The 23,718-nt window shown below is 35.4% G+C and overlaps 1 protein-coding gene across 2 annotated transcripts in view; it reads right to left on the bottom strand.

The window, feature by feature from the left end:
- LOC129758738 (tyrosine-protein kinase RYK) overlaps window positions 1-23,718 on the bottom strand; it is a 441,697-nt gene that overhangs the window by 125,145 nt on the left and 292,834 nt on the right. For both annotated transcript variants that reach the window (XR_008740054.1, XM_055756340.1), the window contains exons 9-10: window positions 11,599-11,800; window positions 296-455 (exon numbers count right to left, since the gene is read on the bottom strand). Coding sequence is in view for 1 of the 2 variants with exons in the window: in XM_055756340.1 (XP_055612315.1) it covers window positions 296-455; window positions 11,599-11,800 (362 nt within the window). In the remaining variant the exon portion in view is untranslated. The remainder of the gene's footprint in view (window positions 1-295; window positions 456-11,598; window positions 11,801-23,718) is intronic.

Below are 23,718 nucleotides of genomic sequence, written 5' to 3'. Positions count from 1 at the left end.
ATTTAAGAACTTTACGGAACCCTTAAGTGCTACGAAAAAATGTATAAGTTTTGAAATATTTTAAATGAAAATAATAAAAAATATGAAAGAAGTTTTCAAATTATGTAGTTTTTATCAATAAACTTTCGTTTTTCAATTCGAAAAAAACTATCGGTAAAGCATTTCCTTAGTACCGTCCCAACATTGCAGAAAACAATTTCCAATTCTTTTTTAAACCGGTTAAAAACGCACACCGAGTCACAAATCACAACCTACATTTGGAGCTTCCAACTGATTTCGTTCGGTTGATACTTACAGTTTGAGGTTTCCTTTCGCGGCCAACGGGTAGGCCACTTTCGGCGGTCCCGATAGCTCGGTGACAGCTGCCACCGGAAAAAGGATGTTCGGATGGGACACTCCGCAGAGGGTCGATCCTTCGGACAGCAGATAGGCCACCTGACTTAGCGAGGCTCCGTCTGGGGTTCGAGTTGGATGAAATGAGAAAGGGGGGACAACAAATTGAGAAGATTAATGGTTCTGCTAAAATACCTGTAGGGATAAGAGTTGAATTGAATTGCGGTCGTCGTCGTCTTCTTCTTCTTGTTTTCCTTGCTGCTACTTGTAGGTTGAAACATTGATGGATGACTGCAACCAAAGAACCTGAACCGGATGTTTAATGTTCGATTGATGGTAAGTGGATCACCACCGCAATACTATTAGCGAAGGAGGGTTTCCCTTGAATAATTGGCATCAATGAACGTGGAGAATTGTACACTTTACACAAGAAGAAGGGCTTAAAATTATCGTTATGGTAGCTTACGAGCTTTTTATTCGTGGTTGTTTTCTTATAACATTTTAAGTTTTCTACGCAATGCACTCTTCAGGGAAAATCCATCGTGAGTTTAGAACCAATGTTATTTTTCTGAAGTTTTCGGGGTTTTTGAACTCAAGTTCCTGCTTCGAAAAATTTCAAATGCCTAGTTCATAATTTCACATTTTCAAACCTTAACAATTAAGATACATTACACATAAGTACCTACAAGTTGAATTTTTTTTTCAAAATTGATTTTGAACCCTAAAAAGAGAAGAAATGTAAAAGCAATAAAAACTTTCTAGAAATAGCTAAAGAGACTTAAGCAAACATAAAGAGGCGCCATCTGATCCTATAGAAAAAAGTTAATACATAGCAACCCTGCAGTTTGATCTGTCAGATGCAAGAAACATTGTCTCTTGCATTCAAAACCTTTAGTGAAACATTTCATAAGGACAAAACTGCCGAACGAATCGAGTTTGCGGATATTCTGGATATACATGTCTACGTGGTTGAAATTTACTAAGTTAACACCTCAATACCACTCAAAACTTAAAAAAATATTAAAAATTTTAATTGGACGAAACTAACTGTATTATCTTCGTTGGAATGAGAAGTTAAGGGATTTTTTTTACATAGGACCAATAGGCGTTACTTAGTATTTGCTAAATACAATATAAAACTCAAATTTGCTGCCATATGTAACCTGCCTGAACTTTTAAATGCTGTAGATGAATTTAAATCTCCACAATATTGGTATTGGGTAAAGGGGTGGAACCAAGAGAAGACAAATTTCGCTACCAAACTTCATCTTGAAATACAAGATGGCGGCTTCCGCTTAGCTGTTAAGTACTGTTAATCGCAAAAAATCGCATGAAACGCCCACAATATTTTTTTGGGTTCAAGGGCTAAACCAGTAGAAGTTGAATTCCTCTTTTTTACTTTATCTTGAAATTCAAGATGGCGGCTTCCACTGAACTGTAAATGACTAAAAATCGCTCGAAAGCCTTACAATAACGGTATTGAGTGGAAGGGCTAAACAAGAAGAACCAGACCCTGTTTGTTTTAGGCAACACCCGAACTTTTTGTGTTGCCAAAATCGAACAATTTTTTTATCAACTTTTTTTTCACTTAATACTACATTAAAACAACTATTTTTAGACAATTTAGATCATTTTAAATCACTTTTATTATTTTTTCATTATGTTTCTAATGCATTTAGGACTTTTTTGTTTTGTTTATAGTTTTTGATTTTTTTTTGCCATTTATGTCATTCTATTGTTCCTATCATGCTATTATGTCTAAATTGTATTGGTCTTATTCTAGCGAAAACTATAAGGTTATGTTGTTTCTGTTAACCGTTTGATTTAAGCACATGTGCCAAATTCGATGTTGCCAAAATCGAATGTTGCCAAAAACGAACGGGGTCTGTATTGTGGTGGTTTTTGTGGAATTTTCAGTCACTTACAGTTTTTTAGAGAAACGCGAGAAGAGATATTTGACTTCTATCATTTGGCCTTAGCACCCAATACAATATATTTGGGAATTTCATGCTATTTTCATTCATTTACAGTATTTTCAAGTTCAGCTGAAGCTACCATCCTGGAATTCAAGATAGCGTCAGAATGCAAATATAAACTTTTTAAATCTTATCCCAATTGACAAATACCCATATTTTGGAGGTTTCATGTTATATTCAATGATTTAGAGCATTTTTAAAGTTTATCGAAAGCTGCCATCTTGGATTTCAAGAGGGCGTAAAATAACAATATTCGACTTCTACTCGTTAAGCCCTTTCACCCAATACTAATTTGGGTTTCATGTCATTTTAAGTCATTTACTTCATTTTAAAGTTTAGTGGAAGCCGCCATCTTGGATTTATAGATGGCGTCAGATAGCGAAATTCAACTTCTATCGGTTGATCTATTTCAACTCATATCCCTATAATATGGGTTTTATGCGATTTTCAGTCATTTACAGTATTTTCAAGTTTAGTGGTAGCCACCATCTTGAATTTAAGATGGCGACGGGCATCGAAATTTGACTTCTACTCGTTTATCACTTTCACCTAATAACCATATTGCGAAGGTTTCACGATATTTTCAGTAATTTACAGCTTTGAAAATAAAAGTGGAAGCCGCCATCTTGAATTAATTATGGCGTCAAGCAACAATTTTTTTCCTACTATTTGGGCCCTTTCACTCAATACTCATATTGTAAAGATCACTTTCGTTGATTTCAAGTTTTCAAAGATGATTTTTTTTTTAAATTTTAACTCAAAACCAACACGCATAACTTACCAAAAATGTGTAAAAATGGGAGTTACAATTCAAATATGTGCTATCTAACCTGTGCGTGTCCTGTTTTGAAATCTTGATCGAGAACTGTCACTTTGTTTTATGGCGGTTTAATAATCATGCACTGAGTGCTATTATAGAACATGCAAAAGAAAGCTTGGAGCAAACTTCAAAGTTTGTGTTTTATTATAGTTTAAAAAGAGCAGTCATAACTCTTTCAAAATAACTAAAACAGTATGTTTATTAAAAGTTTTATCAGCGTTTTCAAAATCATCTGAAAACATATGGTCGAAAAAAATATAAGCATTCTGCATGACCATAATAAAACCGTCATGAAACGAGCTGCACAACACAATGCCATAATTAAACCATTATAAAACTTCCTAATGCTATTTGGCTTAATTTTAAAAATGTCATTTCATTCTGTGAATCACAAAATATACCTCTTGTAATTGGCTGTGATGCCAATGTCCATCATTTTGTATGGGGTAGCTCAGATATCAATCTGAGAGGCTTAAATTTAATGGAATATTCAAGCAGCACTGATTTAGAAATTCTAAATGTAGGAAATAAACCAACTTTTGTTAGGTGTGACAGAGAAGAGATGATTGACATCACACTTTGTTCTAGAACAATTTCTCAGGAAATTTCAAATTGGCATGTGCCTAACGAAGAATCGATTTCTGACCACAGGTTTATCTATTTTGAACACTCAGGTGAGTTTTTAGAAACAATTACATTCAGAAACCCAAGAACAACTAATTGGGACCTATATTTGGAGCATATTGCTATAAAATTTCATGGATATACACCTGAAATTACTACTCCTTCTGAGTTGGATGAAGTGATTGCAAAAACCACCGAAATTATTTTAAATTCTTATGAAGAAGCGTGTCCCTTACGAACGTTGAAATTCAACAAAAACAGTACACCATGGTGGAACTCAAATCTCAGTAAATTACGAAAAAACTGCAGACGCTCTTGGAACCGAAGGCGCACGGAAGGTTTTGATGCTTTCAAGTTGGCTCGTAGAGCTTACCGGAAAGCAACAAGAGCTGCCGAACGCTCAAGTTGGCAGAGCTACTGCACAAACATTTCAAGCTTGCACGAAGCAAGTAGGTTAAATAAAGTCTTAGCCAAATCAAAAGATTATCAGGTTTCATACCTTAAAACCCCTTGTGGTGATTATACATCAAACGACGAAGAAACATTAAGTTGTCTATTCAATACTCACTTTCCAGGATGTATTGATCAAGATTTATCGATAGAGCCTGAGTTCTTTTCTGGAAGTCTAGATTCCTTGCATTTTACTCGGAAAATAGTTACTACAGAATCGATCAAATGGGCAATCGACGGTTTTGCTCAATACAAATCTCCTGGAAGTGACGGTTTATTTCCAGTTTTGTTTCAAAAAGGTTTCGATAATTTCAAACACATAGAAAAATAATGATAAGCAGTTTTGCTCATGGATATATTCCTAAACTTTGGCAGCAGATAGCCGTGAAATTCATCCCTAAAGGGGGACGATCGTCATACGACGAAGCCAAAAGCTTTCGTCCTATTAGTCTAAGTTCATTTCTATTAAAAGCACTCGAACGTTTAATTGATCATCATATCAGGCAAGAATGTCTTGTCCAACATCCGCTTAATGCGACACAACATGCATACCAAACAGGAAAATCAACATTAACTCTTCTGCACAACGTAGTACATAATATTGAAAATAGTTTTTCACAGAAAGAATTATGTCTAGGAGCATTTCTAGACATAGAAGGAGCATTTGATAATGTCTCGTTTACATCAATAATGGATGCGGCACTACTTCATGAAGTGCCTAGTGCTATAACTAACTGGATTAGCGCAATGCAAAGAAACAGGAATCTTCATTCGTCTTTAAGACAGGCTTCAATAACAAAAGTTAGCACACGTGGTTGCCCACAGGGAGGTGCACTATCATCTCTTTTGTGGAACCTAGTTGCAGACGGCTTGTTGAGAAAACTCAATGACATTGGAATACCAACCTATGGATTCGCAGATGATTATCTTCTGCTGGTAAGAGGTTTGTGCATAAGCACATTATTTGATATAATGCAACAAGCTCTGCGCTCTGTTGAACGATGGTGTTCTCATGTAGAACTTTCAGTTAATCCTCTAAAAACTAATATTGTTTTATTTACTAAAAAACGTATCACCCGCGGGGTGCGCCCTCTGCTGTTTTATAGTTCCGAAATCACCGTGTCTGATCAAGTTAAATATTTGGGTGTCATTCTTGACTCCAAATTAAACTGGTCAGATCACATCGAATTCAGAATCAAAAAAGCATGCATGGCCTTCGGACAATGCCGACGTGCAATCGGGAAAAACTGGGGACTCAAACCCAAACATATTCACTGGATTTACTCCACAATAGTAAGACCAATTCTGGCCTATGGGTGTCTAGTGTGGTGGCAGAAAGGAGAAGTTGCAACAGTTCGGACTAAACTAAATCACCTTCAAAGAATGTGTCTTTTGGGGATGTCCGGATCGTTCACTACAACTCCTACTGCAGCACTAGAGGCTTTGTTTTCTATCAAACCTCTACACTTGTTCCTAAAACAGGAAGCCTTCTCATGTGCTTTTCGTCTACAGGCAGTTGGTCTCTGGCTGTCAGCAAATATCGAAAGATCATCGAGTCATACAAATGTGTGGCCTGAATTAGTTAGATTAAACAAGTTTAATCTAGCGCCAAACGATTTAACACTCTCGTGTAGTTTTCCCTACATGGGGTTTAAAGTCAAATTTCCTTCTCCTCAAGAATGGTTATCAGGTTTCGTAGAGGACCAAATGTCCTCTCATATTGTATTCTTTACTGACGGTTCATTATCAAACGATCGTGCAGGTGCAGGAATTTACTGTCACGAGTTGAACATAGAATATGCTCAACCTCTAGGAAAATATTGTACAGTCTTTCAGGCTGAGCTATATGCTATTATGTATGGAGTGCAAATTGCACATCAAAAGAAGATTATGTTCAGAACAGTTTATTTCTGTTCAGATAGCCAAGCAGCTATCAAATCACTCAGTGCTTCCAGTTCTAGATCAAAACTGGTAATCGCATGTCAGAAAGCAATGGAAGAACTTGCTGAATGCAATGGATTAAACCTTCTATAGGTACCCGGACATAAGGGAATTTTTGGAAACGGAATCGGAAAAGGAATTTTACGGACCAGAGCCGGCTGTCCCAATATCACCATGTTGGTTCAGAAACCAAGTTCAAACTTGGTCCTCTAACCAGCATGAACAATACTGGGAAGAGTTGGACACTTGTCGTCAAACTAAATTATTTTTAGAAAAACCATCTCCAATCATATCGAGTTACTTATTAACTTTAAATAAATCTCATTGCAGCATCTTGATCAAAGCACTCTCCGGTCATTGTAAACTCAACTATCACATGCACAACATTCAGCGTGCTGAATCTCCAGTATGTGGTAGTTGTTAATCAGATGTGGAAGATCTCTTCCATCTTATATGTAACTGTCCCTCATTTGCCAGACTACGTTTTCGTACTCTGGGATCTTACGTTTTAAGCGAATCTGAGTTTAAGAAATTAAACTTAAAAAGCATTCTATCATTCCTTACCGAATTTAGAAAAGAGCTTTAATGCTAATAATCCCTAGTGGAAAGGGGAATTTATTTCCTCCTTTTTATAGGTTTTTCAGGTTTCTCAGGTAAATGATGAAATCTTGGATAAAAAAAGGCTAGGCACAATTTTCCCGTATGTTTGGATAACGTGCCGCTATTAAGCCTACCCCCATTCTGATACCTGATACCTGGCTTAATCTTTTTTTTTATTAGTTGGTCACCCAGGTGGTAAATCCTTTTTACGGATTGCATTCCAAGGCACGGCGAGCGACCGAGTCCCCCCAGTATGCTACTCTGGGTCCATGGGTGCAATTGGACGACTCATGATACTATGTACCCCTACGCCATAAAGTCCACCTGGGGCCTCTGGCCATAATTCCCATCCGGACCTGCAACGAAGGCTGTACCCAAGATGGGAGACCAAGTCCGCGCTTAAGCGCTCTTCGGCAAACTCCAGTTCGAGTCAAACTCCAGCATATATACCCTGCCTCTTGTTACGATTCAAGACTAAGGAACTCGCCTCTAACGACTTGAGATCCGGCCTTTACTCGCAAATCGAGACTAGCTTGGTTCCCACGAAAAACGTGCGCACCGCCTCTGTTCGAGACCACTGCAAGAGACCAATGACCTCGCCTCTAACGACTTGAGGTCTTGGCTCCGCCTGGCTTGGCTCGAGGCCCTCTCCTCTTTGCCCGTCCGTGTGCCGAATCGAGAGCAGCTTATCCTAGACACGCGCCTGTCACAGCACACGTCCGGGGCTTTACGAAAGACTACTCGGATGATTCCCGGCGAAGAATTCATCCTACACCGACTCAGATGACTCACCCGCCGACGACGTGAAGTCACCCTACCCGAGAGTATTTCGCGGCGTAAATACTCTTCCCCCTACGAGTTCGACTACGAAGAAGGTCAAGTCTTATCCCCGCAGCCTCCCTCGTAGAGAGCGCGTTCTACTCAGATACTCCGCGGCGGTGGAGGTATCCTACACAACGATCGCGACGTACCTAAACAGCTCGGCATACGCAGAAGGTAGAGTCTTATCTTTGTATGCTTTGCTGCTAGGATCGGACGCACACTACTCGAATGCCCCCCGCCGAAAGGACATTCTACTCCGACCGTGGTCCGGTCTTCCTCCTCCCTTATTGGCTGGCAACCCTAGGGTTTTTGCCCGCCGTGTGCCGATTCGAGAGCAGCTTATCCTAGACTCGCGCCTGTCACAGCACACGTACGGGTCTTAGACGCTTGCGACTCAGATGAATCCCGACGGTGATGTCATCCTACCCGACTCAAGTGGCTCATCCGGCGGCGACGTGAGACCACTCTACCCGAGAGTACTCCGCGACGTGAATACTCTTCCCCCTACGAGTTCGACTGCGGAGAAGTTCGTGTCTTATCCCCACAGCCTCCGTCGCAGAGGGCGCGTTCGACTCGGATACTCCGCGACGATAACGATGGAGGTATCCTACACACAGACGCGCGACGTACCTAGCAGCTCGGCATACGCAGAAGGTAGAGTCTTATCTTTGTATGCTTTACTGCCAGGGTCGGACGCACACTACTCAGGTGCTCCCCGACGAAGGAGTCACCCTACACCGATCGCGGACTGGTGCTGGTTCCAACTCCTCTGCAGGGCAGTCATGATCCGGGTGAACCCATCGCTGACCACGTGCCAAGTGTTGGCGTCCTCGCACATCTTCTGCACGTCGGCTGTCGTGTCTGGTCCGCAGGCGGCAAGCATGTTAGCACGTACCTCCTCGAACCTTGGACAGCTGAACACCACGTGTTCTGGCGTCTCAACTATGTCTCCGCAGGTTAGACAGGATGGCGAAGCCACGTGTCCAAACCGATGGTGGTACTGCATGAAACATCCGTGACCAGTCAGGAACTGTGTCATGCAAAAGTCCACCTCACCATGTCTTCGATCCATCCAGGATCCGATATTAGGGATCAAGCGATGGGTCCACCGGCCACGTTCCGAGCTGTCCCACTGGTGCTGCCAGTTGGACAGCGAGTTCTCTCTGGCATGTTTCCGCACGTCGGGCACGTGCCTGTTCTCGTAGCAGAAGGCATCTTCCTCTAGCAAGACCGAGATGGGCATGACCCCCGCCACAACATCAGCAGCTACCGAGGATACCGTTCGGTATGCGCTGATTACACGCAGGTTCATCAGCCGCTGCACCCTGCAGAGCTGTTGCAGATTACACTGCCTACTCAAGGCTGCCTTCCAGGCTGCCACTCCGTAACGCAGAATGGACGAGGTCACGCTCGCCAGGACCCTCCTTCTGCTGCAGCGGATCGCCGAGTTGTTCGACATGGCCCGTGAGAGGGCTGCTGTCGCCATTGCCGCTCTTTTGCAGGCGTAGTCGACGTGGGCCGTAAAGCTGAGCCGGTCGTCGATCATCACCCCCAGGTATTTTACCGCACGTTTGGACTCGATTGCACACGGTCCAACTGCGATCGTCCCGGATTGTGCCGAAATCAAGTTAGTGATCAGCACCATCTCGGTCTTATGGTGTGCTAGGCGTAGGCTCTTAGAGCGCATCCAGTTTTCCACCTTCTCAATAGCTACTGTGGCGAGTAGCTGGACTTCTTCTGTTGACGGGCCCGATGCCTTGGTCATTTTTGTCATTTTTGTCATTTTTGTCATTTTTGTCATTTTTGTCATTTTTGTCATTTTTGTCATTTTTGTCATTTTTGTCATTTTTGTCATTTTTGTCATTTTTGTCATTTTTGTCATTTTTGTCATTTTTGTAATTTTGTCATTTTTGTCATTTTTGTCATTTTTGTCATTTTTGTCATTTTTGTCATTTTTGTCATTTTTGTCATTTTTGTCATTTTTGTCATTTTTGTCATTTTTGTCATTTTTGTCATTTTTGTAATTTTTGTAATTTTTGTAATTTTTGTCATTTTTGTCATTTTTGTCATTTTTGTCATTTTTGTCATTTAAGTAAGCTAGTCTATAATTAGATAATTAGTTATCTAGTTAGCATGTTAGTTGGTTTACTTTTTTGATAGTTCACTTTTTAGCTTGAAAAATAGTCAAGCAGTCAGTTTTCAGCTACATAATTTGCTATTTGTTAGTTTACTTTTTACCTGAATTGTTAGTTTTGCAGATTGCATAGTCTTAATTTCATATACCAAGCTTGTTAGTGAGATTTCTAGTTGACCCATTAGCTTGTTTGCTTGTTTTTGCGTTTACCAGTTAGCGAGTTACCGAAACCAATATTGGTCTTGTTTACTTGTTAACTAGCTTGCTAGTTGGCTGATTACCTAGTTTGCTAGTTCACTAGTGTAATAGCTTTCCTATTGGCTAGTTATTTCATTAGTAAGTAAGCTCTCCTTTTAGCTTTTTAGCTTTCTATCAAGTTCGCTAATTTACTTATTAGTGAGTTTGCTAGTTTTCTGGTTTTAAAGCTTACTATTTTGCTTGATTGCTAGCTAGTAAGATAGCTAGTAGATTAATACGTACGATTGTTTACTTGTTTGCTTGATTTTCAGTTGGTGTTATAGTTATCTAGTTTACTAGTTTTTTAGTAAATTTGTTAGATTACTTGCTAGTTTGCTCGTTTGGTAGTTGGCAGATATACTAGTAAGCTAGTTAGCAATCTCATTACCTTGTTTGCTAGTTTGCTAGTTTCCTAGTTTACGAGCTTGCTAGTTAGTCAGCTCACGAGCTAGCAAATTTATTATCTTGCTTGTTAGTTAGTAAGCTTGCTAGCCTGTAATCTTGTCAGCTAGTAAACTAGTAGACTAGTAAGCTAGTTAGCTAGATTCGCAATGTTGCTAGCTTGGAGTAAGCTATTTGCTATTTAGCTTGTTAGCTTTGTAGCTACTTGACTGGTATGCTAGTTTACTAGCTTACAATTTTACTTGTTTACAGGTTAGCTTGGTAGTTAGCTAACTAGTTGGCTCCGGATTAATAGCGTGCTAACTTGCTGGATAGCTAGTTAGCCGGATTTTTTTTTGTTTTGATCATAATAGTTATAACATCTTTATGTTATTCGCGACTTATATCATCGATGCAGTTGGCGGAAAGTCATTGAAAAACTTATCCGGTTCAACTGTGATTGATGTTTACTCTTGGGCTCGAACTCACGGACATCGGCGCAGGAAGCAACTGACTTGTCAACTGAGCTATATCACAAGCCCCAGTTAGCCTGATAGATGTCTGGCTAGTTCGAAGGAAATTTTTTTACTTGCCTGCTAGATTTCCTGCTTGCAAACTAACTGCTAGTTAGAAAGCTTGGTTTTCTGGTCGCATTTTAGTTAACAAATTGCTTGTTAGCTAGTTATCAAGCTTGATAGTTGACTCATTAGCTAATATGCCAGTTATCTATATAAATTACTTGCTTGTTGGCTTGTTAGATAATAAGTTTGGTGGATAGTGTTCTACCTTACTAGTTTTCTAGCTAGCTAGCTTGCCAGTTGATTCATTATCTAGCTTGTTAGTTGATTAGATTTTAGATAGCTTTTTTGCTAGTTAGATTCTATACTAGTTTGCTAGACAACTAGCATGATAGTTGGTTCATTAGCTAGTTTCCTAGTTTACTAGTTAGCTTGCTACCTAGTTAGATAGTTAGCGAGTTTACTAGCTAGGCAGCTAGCTAGTTACCTCATAAGCTTGTAAGTGTATATGCTTGTAGGCTATCTATTTAATAATAAGTTAGTTAGCTAATAAGTTCTTTTAATATTTTAGTTCGAATTTTTATTGGTTAGTTTTTTAGTTAAATTATGAACTTGTAAGTAATTGAATGAAATAGTCATTGATTTTAAATGTTATTGCAGCATTCTACCATTTTAATCCCATCAGGTCATTGAACTTCCCTGAAAGGACACGACAGCCGCCTCTATGGAGCCACTGCGTCCGGCTTAAAAGCTTCCACTTACCGACGACGGTTTTGATGAGGACATCCCGGGTTTCACCGAGCGGATGATGCAGCACCCCGTAGAAGATCCGGCCATAGGTGCCCTCTTGAACCAGCTGCTGACAGTGGATGGTATCCGGTGAGACGGCAATTCGCCTCAGCTTGTCTTTCGGATTGGATCCGTTGCTGTGGATACTTCGGGCCGGCGTCGATAGGCTGTACACCTGGAATTGTAGATGTGGAAAGTATTATTTTCTGAACTCATTTTTTATATTCAAGTCAGTCCGTTCACAAGGAACAGAAAACGGATAAGTGCATTTGAAAAGAAGTTTGAGTTATGACCGAAGAACGACCACAGAATGAATTGATTTTTCCGAAGGGTGCCTTTGTGTGTTTGCGACTAAGCCATTCAGTAGCCTTCCCCAATTCGTCTGATGAATGAACGAACGAAGGTACGATGATGAGTCACCTACATGCGTTCATATTTCGATACCGGTCTTCGAGCCTCTAGTGTGTGGGCGTTTTGAACGGCAATTCATCGAAATCGTGCCATCGGTTGCCATCGATATGGGTGATTAGAGAAGGCCAAGTACAGGTACGGTAAGTAAGGATCAAATTTCCTTGGGCCAGAACCTGAGCTATAATACTTGGATTATATTTCGGCTTTGGTTTATATAATTGATACCTCTAGGGAGGGGAGGAATCGCAATCAGTGTGAACGTCCCTGTAAGGGACGTAAGTTAATTAACCACAAGAAATTGATGTCGTTTCAAAAAGAATCGAGTAGGTAAGTGTTTCTTTACATGAACGATGCTTATGTATTAAATATGTCTTAATATTGTAGGTAGCCAGAACGAGGACAGAAATAAGATTAAATTGTGTATATTTATTTAATTTTTTCCAAGCAAATATAAATTTTTTAACACCTCAAAGCCCAACGTCGTTTTTTACTTCCTGGAAACCCAGCAATTTTGTATCAAAAAACATTCAATTAATTTCTGAATATTGATGAAAATGGCAAATTTGATGATTCCGTTTCTTTCAAATTTAAAAACTTGATAAAGCCTCATTAAACATTAATCTTTTAGGCCTACTCCCATTCTGAAGTAACAGAAAAATTTAAAATTCCTTTCAGAGAAATGTTCTTTCCCTGACTCTTGAAATTTTTTGTGTCATGGAATTTCATCAATTTAAAATTCTTGTTAAACATCTCTTAATTTTGATCAATAATTTTAATGAACCAAAAATATAGGTAATAAATCAGGAGAAATTCATAGTTTTCATCTTAAAAAAAAATGCTCCAAACAACATGTGTATGTCGATAAATTTTTAAAATAATTGAAATTTTTGACTTCAAGACAACGTGCCTTTATTTTTTAAGATTCTAGAAAATTCAAGAACTTATTTTATGTCAGGGAAGATTCTTTAACTTTCTGCACCCAATTGAATAAAGAAATAAATTCAATACCTTGTGGATCGTTTCTCCATGTTAGCAGAAGCTTAGACTATTGAAAAAAAACTCTTTAACTTGTCCTTTATAAATCTGATACCATTTATTTGTGTGATTTCGTAGACTGATTTGAAAGTTTATGACAAAATATAAAAACCAGTTGGTATCAATTGGCAAGATTATATTTAGAATTATAGTTATAAATAAGAACCAAAGAAAGTTATATAGGATAAGCGATTGAAAATATTCGTTAATTTGCTAACTTTAGTTGGAAAAACCTGTCCAAATTTTATTTTTTATTCTGAGTGTAGAAATGTCATACTGAAAAGTCAAACTGCAATTCTTAAAATGAAATTTATTGAATTTATGTTTTAATAGGGTATGGCAATTTCGGATCCACTTAAATTGTCTTTTTATTTTCAACTAAAAACCTGAAAAGGATCTTCAAAGTAGGAAAAAAAATCTCAATGATATATTTAAATAATTGCGACTTGGAAATTTCAACAATACATTTTTCAAAGAAGGCAAAACAATGTTTGCGATTGCTTCCAGGACTAGAGATGTACCGAATAGTGGTATTCGGCGAACGGTCGAATACCAAGTATTGACCTTTTCAACTATTCGACCAAATGAATAGTCGGTCGAATATTCTATGGAATTGTTAATGAAAAAACGCTTAAGTGATTATTCCAATGCTTTCTATTTCTTCCATAATTCTCCTTAGTTTCTAGTCGATTCGTTTCAACCAGATGATATTATCGAATAATGTATCAAGAGATATTTTATAAAGAGGGGTCTTTCTGATTTTTGAAATGTCACCAATAACTGAAAAGACATCAGATGACTAGTCGCTTCTAGGGCGTTGATCACCAAAAAGATTGCATTCCTGTGAAATCTTTGATAAAACATGTCGTAACACGTGCCAAGCTATTTGAAATTGCTTTTCTGATATTGAATTAGATGAAGGTCGAATTTGAGCAAGATATCTTCAAAATAGTTGTTGAAAAGATAGGTGATCTTTAACCTAAAACATACCATACTTTCAACTACGCGTATCCACACGGTCAGGCATTCAGGACGATTTTTGAAAAAAAAAAATTAAAAAGGGCTAAACTTATGTCTACTTTAAAATTTTTGAAAAAACGTTATTGTACACAAAATCCAAAAATTTTTAAATAGGAATTTGAGTTTTTTCATTTGATTTAGCAAATAATCTGAATAAACCCGAGCAAAACTCGGGAAGTTTTCAGCTGTATGCGAAAAATTTTGGAAATCTTCAAAATATACTAGAACAAACGGACACATCACAAGTTATTCTTCAGGTCTTTTTTTACAAGGATTAAAAAAGAAATATAACTTATAAAGAACAATTTAACAGCATCCTGTATAAAGCACTCTACCATCGCAAGTGTGAATCTAAGTTTAGATCTGAAAATAATTTATCATTCTCCACTAAAAAGTGTTATAAAGCATTGAACAATTTTCCTGATTATGAGATTCTGATTATTTTTTTGAGTTGAGTATTTTTTCTTGCATTGAGTGTTTTGAAAGTTAATTTGCTTTAACAGCGTTCTGATGAAATATGAACATTGCATGATGATTTCAACTATCCTCGCCGAATTCTGATATTTATTATGCGCATTCAAAATTTCTTTAGAAAAAAATTTTTTTTAGTTTCTTTATTTTGAATAAAATCACTCCATGTTATTTTTAAATCTGTTTTTAAGGATTCTCAAAGTTCACGTTCGTTGTTCTTAGTTTAAACCTAAATTCGAAATTATTGGCTAAACCTTCAAGTATGGGATATAAAAATAACTGTTTAACAGACGTTGAGTGCTGAATCTATTTTTCGAATTTCATATGAAATATGATTATTTATAGGTTATTATTTTGGAGTGGAACTTTATTTTGAAAATGTGCATTATATTTCATTAGCTTTAAATAATGACTTATAACAATTATCTACATCCAACTTTTATTATTTGTTCAATAGTTAAATTTCGTTCCTTTGTTCTGTTTCTGCTATCCAATTTTGTGTAGTTATTTGATGTTTGGTTTCTATGTTTATTCTGATATCTGAGTCTTGAATTTTGGGTTAGTTGAATTTTGCAACTCAATGTAAGAACTGAATGTGGAAAACAAATCAAATAATAATAAACATCAAAACTTCAAAGGACAACTATGATGTGAATAAAAAATCGTGAAAAAGAAATTTAAATCCATTTTTCAATTTCATATATTAGATTTCAGATATTATGGATCAAATTGGAAAACATATTTTGTGTTATAACTTTAATTATAAATTTGAGGTTAAGTTCAAAGAAAATAAAAAAGGGTCCATCAAAATCCAATTTTTTTTCAGGAATAAAAATTAGAACAAGAAAGCTGAATCGAAATTCATGTTTGAAAACTGTTAAAGGATTTTTCAGGAAGTCTCATATCAGTATTAGTTCATGACATCTTATAACCCATCGAGAAGTTCAACAAAATTTTTGATTATTTTGCAAAGTTTACATATTGCAAAATGAGTAGTTAAGAATTTAAAATTTTGAATATTTTTATATTCAAATAAACAAAAAATACTTTCCTACATAAAATGAAAATATACCCCCATCCAACGGATGTGCAAAACAAAAAAACTGAGATTAAAATTATTCGAGTTATAAATATTAGCAATCTAATTGTTTATGAAGCAAAATCAGTTGTACCTCTTTTAGTTTACAATTAAAAAAAACGCAATTATATTTGTTTAGCTTTTCTTTTTTAGTTATCAACAGAACAAAACCAAAGTCTATTTCATACTTGAGAATTGATTTTCTAAAAAATTTCCTCAAGGTACAAAATGTTAGATTCTATCTGGACACAAAGAAAAATTGCCGAAAATTCAACGTTACTAAGCGTCTGGTTGCCAATTAAGCTTAGCTTAGCTTAGCTTAGCTTAGCTTGTTTGACTACTCATATCCACCTTTAATCATTGAACCCGAAATGCTTAATTTACATATTTTTTTTTTCAAATCGATTTTAGAGGAATTAAGTATTTTTCTACATTTGATTTCAAACTATACATTTCGAATTCCATGATCGCTGGCGTGGCTAAACAGAACAAGTTCCACGTCGCCAATGGTTGCTACTCCGTGATTAATCGAGGCCATCAATTTTGCACAAAGTCCAAAAGAATGGTGCTTGGGATTAGCAGCCATTCTCATTGTACAAAACTGATGCTCTCCTTTTTTATGATTTATCTGATTAATAACGGCGCCGGCCACGTCCTAGTAGTCAATGGGGAAAAGGGAAGGATTGTTAGTTGGATACTCTGCAAGTTCAACTAGCAACCTCTCACTCCTGCATACTCCAAAAAAAAATTTTGAAATAGTCAGAACCAGAGATAAGCTAATATCATCAACTATGAAAACCGTCTATACGTCTGCTAATCCATATTCAAGTATCCAAGGAAGGAGTTGTGTTATTTGGTGAAAGGTAGAGATCAGGATCCATTTTGGTAAATGGTACGATCATGGATTTCCTACACCTTCTATGCTCCTAGACATTTCCTAAGGAAACTCCTATTTATATGAGCCATTTGATAAACGTCCAATAAAATGGATCGAATAAAATATTGAAGGCAAATCAATACCATCCAAATTTCATCTTTGATAAACTGGCTCTTTTCCCTAACCGTTATCCCTGTTGAAGCAAAGAGTTTTCAAAAAGGCTTTACTGTTTAAAGATGGAAAGCAACTTAAAATAAAAATGAATTATATTTTAATATTTAGACTCAAATTTTCGCAAACTGTTTTTGAAAACTCTTTGATTCTTTGCTCTCCTTTGCCTCACATTTTAGAAGTCTTAAGACCTTTGATGCTCAAAGAGTACAAATCAATGTTTTGAATAATCAAAACTTTTAAAAACATTTTCGATTTTTTTTTCTTTTTCCACCAATTTGAGTAAATATATTCAGCATATTATTTAATCACTTAAATTTATATGTCAGAAATTTAAATCAATTGCATGATGATAACTTAACGTGATCAATTTGGCATACCCTATTTATCACGTTATGTCAACATCATGATTCATAAACTATGGTACGAAAAAGGTGCCCATTCACAATATTATATGCTTCATGTAGACAAACGCCTAACTGTATGCAATCAATTTCCGTAGGAAATCACGGCTTCTAACTTGTTTTTTGCGTAGAAACCTCCTATACAACTTTTTCGTCATTGAAAGATCCCTTGGTGTTCTACTTTATTTTAGATTCGTGGCTTGTTGATGAATACTGCTGATTTTAATTCCACAAACATCACTAAATTTTATAAAATACTAGCTGATCCCATACGAACTCCGTTTCGCTGTCAACTTGGAATATGTCATGTTTGTATGAAAGTCAATTGCCAAAAATTTTCCAGATGCACCTTCGAATTCATTATTAACTTATAATTGCAAAAATATGTGACGATGACTTTTTCTGTCGTCTGCTATCATTGCCAAAAAGTTAAACCCCTTTCGGTGACCTCTTATACAATCTTTGATATCTGAAATTGATTGCCCTTCCCTCAAAATCTCGTGTGCAAATTTTCAAATTATTTTAATTAATATGGACGACTCCTTTCGTCAACCCCTGGTAAAACATTTGATATCTGAAATCGATTACCCGTCCACAAAAACTAACGTGTGCAAATTTTCATCCCAATCCGATGTCAAATAACGACGATATTGCAAAAATATTGAAAGGTTAATATGGACGACCCCTTTTCCAGCCCCTTACACTGAATTTAGCACCCGAAATTCATTAATTGTCCCTCAAAACTCTCGTATACCAATTTTTATCTGAATCCGATGAATAACAACCACAATATCGCATTAACAGTGAATAGTTGATATGGACGACCCCCTTGGCCGACCCCTGTTTGTAATTTAGATAAGTGAAATCAATTGTTTGTCCCTCATAACTCCTATGTGTAAATTTTCATCCCAATCCGATGTATAAAAACGTCAATATCACTAAGATATTGAAAAGTCAATATGGACGACCCCTTTTGCCGACACTGAATTTGGTACCTCAAAACGATTGCACGGCACCCAAAACTATCGTGTACCATTTTCCATCTGGATACGATGTGTATTAACGTCAATATCGCAAAAATAATTAATAGTTAATATGGACGACCCCTTTTGCCGACCCTTGATCCGAAATTCAATACCTGAAATCGATTTCCTATCTTTAAAAACCCCCATGTGCAAATTTTCATCACGATCCGACGAAAAATAACGTGAAAAACGCGAAAACAATATTTGTCTAATTTTAAAATTCCCGTAATATGTAAATGAAAAAAAAAACACTTTGCTCCTAACTTTCACGCACAACAATTAAACTTTTCTAATTCAACCAATCTTAAATCCAATTTCCGAAATAATTTTAGGAAATTTCACGAAGAAAAAAAACGCGTACGTCGCCCAAAAGTCATGGCTTACTCTTCCGTTACTAAGCGTCTGGTTGCCAATTAAACATAAAAAGTACGTGGATTTTTATGTAAAAAAGAATAATGAAACTGAATCCACATAACGGTGGTCCCCGTCTTAGCGATCACCATTTTTTGTAGTAATGATAAAATGAAGTGCGGCTTTTTCAAACTTGAAAATTTCCTTAATTTGCAATTTTTGGCTCTTCTGTCCCAGAAGGTTGCCGACCAACTGTACTAGCCAAAAGTGTTTTCTAATCATATCGTTTTTATCAAATCCACACAAAAATTTGTTTTGCTAGGATGCAGAGGTAACCTCGGTCCTAAAGCATGAATTATTATTCTTTAAATCCTTTCTCTCTATTTTACTTCTATCTATAGACTACTAGGACGTGGCCGGCGCCGTTATTGATGTGTAAAGAGAAAGAATTAGCCAGACAAAATTATTTTGACCTCTGGGCAAAATTGTTGGCCTCGGTCAATCACGGAGTAGCAAGCATTGGTGATGTAGAATTCATTTTACTGAGCCACGCCTGCAATTATGGAATTTGAAATGCATTTGTTTTAATTCCAATAAAATACAATTAAAGGTTGACGAAGCTTATGAGGAACAATTGATTTAGAATACTTTTAATGTTACATTTCAAGTTCAACGATTTAAGGTGGTTGTGAGTTGGCAATCAAGCTAAGGTAAACTAAGCTAAGAATATCTGAAAAAAAAAACTATAATCAAAGTATAAAGCAATACCGTTCAGCATTCTCCTGTACGATCTACAGTGACAAATACGCGGGAACACCTTAAATGCTCTGCTGAAACTATAAGTTTTCAATGATTGTGTAGATTTTACAATATTTATTTTGGATATTTTATAAATTATCCAAAGTTATTTAAAAAATTGTGCTAAAAAAAGGTGTTTCAGTTTAATCCGACTTAATAAATTAGCTACATTTTTGCACAGTGAGCCTATAAGCCGAAGTTTTACCATAAACGACCCCTTACGTTCCGCAAAAATTAGCTTCTTACGCCATTATGCTCTCTTTTAATTTAATGTCTCAACTGCAACATTTAAACGCTTGATCGAATCTAACATAAGTGACCAGCTAAGAAGCTAGAAATCTCAAAATGTAAGTTTAGATAGACCTAGATTTAAGTAAACCATTAAGACGCTTACGTCAGATGGTCTTTTTATAAACAATAAACAATAAACAATAAACAATAAACAATAAACAATAAACAATAAACAATAAACAATAAACAATAAACAATAAACAATAAACAATAAACAATAAACAATAAACAATAAACAATAAACAATAAACAATAAACAATAAACAATAAACAATAAACAATAAACAATAAACAATAAACAATAAACAATAAACAATAAACAATAAACAATAAACAATAAACAATAAACAATAAACAATAAACAATAAACAATAAACAATAAACAATAAACAATAAACAATAAACAATAAACAATAAACAATAAACAATAAACAATAAACAATAAACAATAAACAATAAACAATAAACAATAAACAATAAACAATAAACAATAAACAATAAACAATAAACAATAAACAATAAACAATAAACAATAAACAATAAACAATAAACAATAAACAATAAACAATAAACAATAAACAATAAACAATAAACAATAAACAATAAACAATAAACAATAAACAATAAACAATAAACAATAAACAATAAACAATAAACAATAAACAATAAACAATAAACAATAAACAATAAACAATAAACAATAAACAATAAACAATAAACAATAAACAATAAACAATAAACAATAAACAATAAACAATAAACAATAAACAATAAACAATAAACAATAAACAATAAACAATAAACAATAAACAATAAACAATAAACAATAAACAATAAACAATAAACAATAAACAATAAACAATAAACAATAAACAATAAACAATAAACAATAAACAATAAACAATAAACAATAAACAATAAACAATAAACAATAAACAATAAACAATAAACAATAAACAATAAACAATAAACAATAAACAATAAACAATAAACAATAAACAATAAACAATAAACAATAAACAATAAACAATAAACAATAAACAATAAACAATAAACAATAAACAATAAACAATAAACAATAAACAATAAACAATAAACAATAAACAATAAACAATAAACAATAAACAATAAACAATAAACAATAAACAATAAACAATAAACAATAAACAATAAACAATAAACAATAAACAATAAACAATAAACAATAAACAATAAACAATAAACAATAAACAATAAACAATAAACAATAAACAATAAACAATAAACAATAAACAATAAACAATAAACAATAAACAATAAACAATAAACAATAAACAATAAACAATAAACAATAAACAATAAACAATAAACAATAAACAATAAACAATAAACAATAAACAATAAACAATAAACAATCAACAATAAACAATAAAATTTAGTCACTCGAATTGAAATTTTATTGAAATTGATCACAATTTCATTAGGTACTGTAGACTGAAATGGTTAATAAAATCCAAAACCACAATTAATGAAAAGACTGCGATGATGAACAATGCGTACCTATGCTTATGTCCATTGATTTTCTTCTGCAATCATTAATGTTACAACTTTGGGGATTCAAATTTCCAAGAAAACGTTTTACATTTTGTTCTCGGAGCAGCCGTAATAAAGAGGATGGGAACGGAGTTGAAAGGTGATTCCTAGCCAGAGAATTTTCCCCAAAAAAACATGAAGCGTTTTCTTTGATAAGTCAGCAGCGGCAGTCGAGGAGAGTTGCCTCAATTCTTTCATCTTCCTCGTGGCCACCGTCTCGTCATCGTCGTAATCCGATTTCCTTTTAAAAACAAAAGACTCAGGTGTCGGAGCTGGGATTTTCCAAATGTTCCTCGCCATTCCGGCAAAACGGCCCTTGAAAGGGGTCATGTTGCAATTCATTGGAGATAGGCACCCCAAAAAGCACTGGAGGAAACCCGTTTCCTTTTGGAGTTGAATGGAAGAAATCCGACCGAAAAGCCATGGAGCCAGCCGAATCGGATCAGATGGAAGCTGCCTGCCTGTTTGCGTGTCTGTTTAAATGTTTGTGTGAGTTTTCAGAGGGATAAATTTTCGACCCGACTGTGAAAACAAAAGGATTGTATTTCAAATTAAGTGCAAATGGTGCTGCTGCTGCTTCTTTTCGGAGTTTTTCCGGGTGTGAAAATTGTGAGCTGCGCTCTGACCTTCTTCTGGAAGGGTGTTATTTGAGGTTATCGTTGGGCCAGCACGATAGGGACAATTTATGGAAAGTGAGAATATCTTTTTTCGGTGCTCTGCGTGTTAGAAATGAATGAGGAGGAAAAATACCGGAAAATGAGCCTAGGAAGATAATGGGCATTTGGTGTGTTTTTGTTCTTGGACGGATATGGATGTTTTCGATAATCTTCCACTCAATCATTGGATCAGTTTAAATCTTTACGCATGTAGCCATGGGCGATTTATGGAGTCTTTGTTATTTCAATATGTAATTTCATTCAAGAAATCTATATGAAAGCAGTTAAAGATAGCAACAAATCATTTTTATTTTTTTTGTTTCTCGATTGTTTTTTCCTGCAGTTTTATCTTTGCTATATTAAGAGTTTTATCACGCAAATTACACACTTCTTCTCTAAATTCAAAAATTTTGCATAATAAATCATTAATTCATTGATGTTTTGAAAACTCACTAACAAAGATCTTTTGAATCATTCCTATGATGAAAGAAGACTTTAAACAAACCTACCTCATAGTATGATCAAATAAAAATTACTTTGAACAAGTAATTTTTCAAGTTATATTTATAGGTTTTGTATGGGCCCCTCCTGTTTCGGAAATATGAATTGCCTTTCATTACAATAAATCAATGCATTTTGTTTAAAAATATGATTGAATACCTTTTTCGGAACATTTTTATGAATCGAATGTAGGTCTAACTTTTTGATAACTCTTTGATAAACTTGTAAGTAGGTGTATTATTTTTGCTTAATGTCTCTCGAAAGTTTGGTTTCGGTAAAATGGTTCTAGCACCCCGTGTAAAAAATTAGGGAGCATTCAATAATGGTTGTTTCGTACTCGATTCTTTTTTAGAAATCTCATTGGTTATATCAAACTCTGAGTTCATATCAAATGTTGTTTTTGTGTAACATTTAACAATGATTTTGTGTAAGAAATCCCCTAACCCTACACAGTAAACGAAAATTACCGAGTTCGGTAATTTTTTTTAATGCTAACATGTGTAAATCGTTAAACTGTTCGGTAATTTTTTCGGTAAAAAATAAAAGAATATCGGAAAATGAAGAATCGATTTAGCGATGTTCGTTTATTTTTTACCGAAATAATTACCGAACAGTTTAACGATTTACACATGTTAGGATTTCGGTAAAAAAAAATTCCGAACTCGGTAATTTTCGTTTACTGTGTATCCTTTTCAAAGTGGGAGAGTTCTTCAAGACAATTTTAGATTGGCCCAAAAAAACTAACCTGTTCAAAAATTCGCCTTAATTGGACTTGATTTAGGTATGCCTCAATGGACTGAGTCGATTTAAGGTCATTTTCCAATTTCCTAAACACTGTGGTCTAAATACCATCGTTTGGTTCAATACTCTTTCATGTTTTTTTTGCAGAATTTTTAAGTCACTTTTTTTTTGAGTAAATTTGAACTTTTAGATTTGTATGGGAAAACCGAGTCTGTTAAAGGATTTTGTGCCAATTTCATAATTCTCTTAAAAAATTCTTTCGCTACACTGCCTCCAAGCACTTGAAGTTTCAGTTTTTCGACCATAAAAAAGCACCTAAATGGGACATTAAATTTGTCATCAAAATAAAAGATTTCGATTTTCGTGATTCAAATTTCGTGATAAAAAAAATAATATTACGATTTATTTTATTTCTCTGGTTACCGATAGTAACTCAGAAAATAGCTGATCACTAGAGAGGGGAAGAAAAACAAACTAGGAATGCGTCGTTCGATGCTGAAAAGCGTCGTTTGTTAAGAAAACAGACTTTCTATGTTGAGAAGTAAAATCGTTGGTGACTTGGATGGAGAAAAAAATCATTCTGAACGAAGATCCGCAACCTTGGTTGACTATCTAATTTTGTTTCAATGATAGGGTAACTTTGTTTTCTGCTAAATGATATAGAGGTGCATTTTATAACATTCAATTGAAG

Source organism: Uranotaenia lowii, chromosome 3 (assembly GCF_029784155.1).
Source record: "Uranotaenia lowii strain MFRU-FL chromosome 3, ASM2978415v1, whole genome shotgun sequence".
Classification (NCBI taxonomy): Eukaryota; Metazoa; Arthropoda; class Insecta; order Diptera; family Culicidae; genus Uranotaenia; species Uranotaenia lowii.
This window is presented reverse-complemented; position numbering and strand designations above follow the sequence as displayed.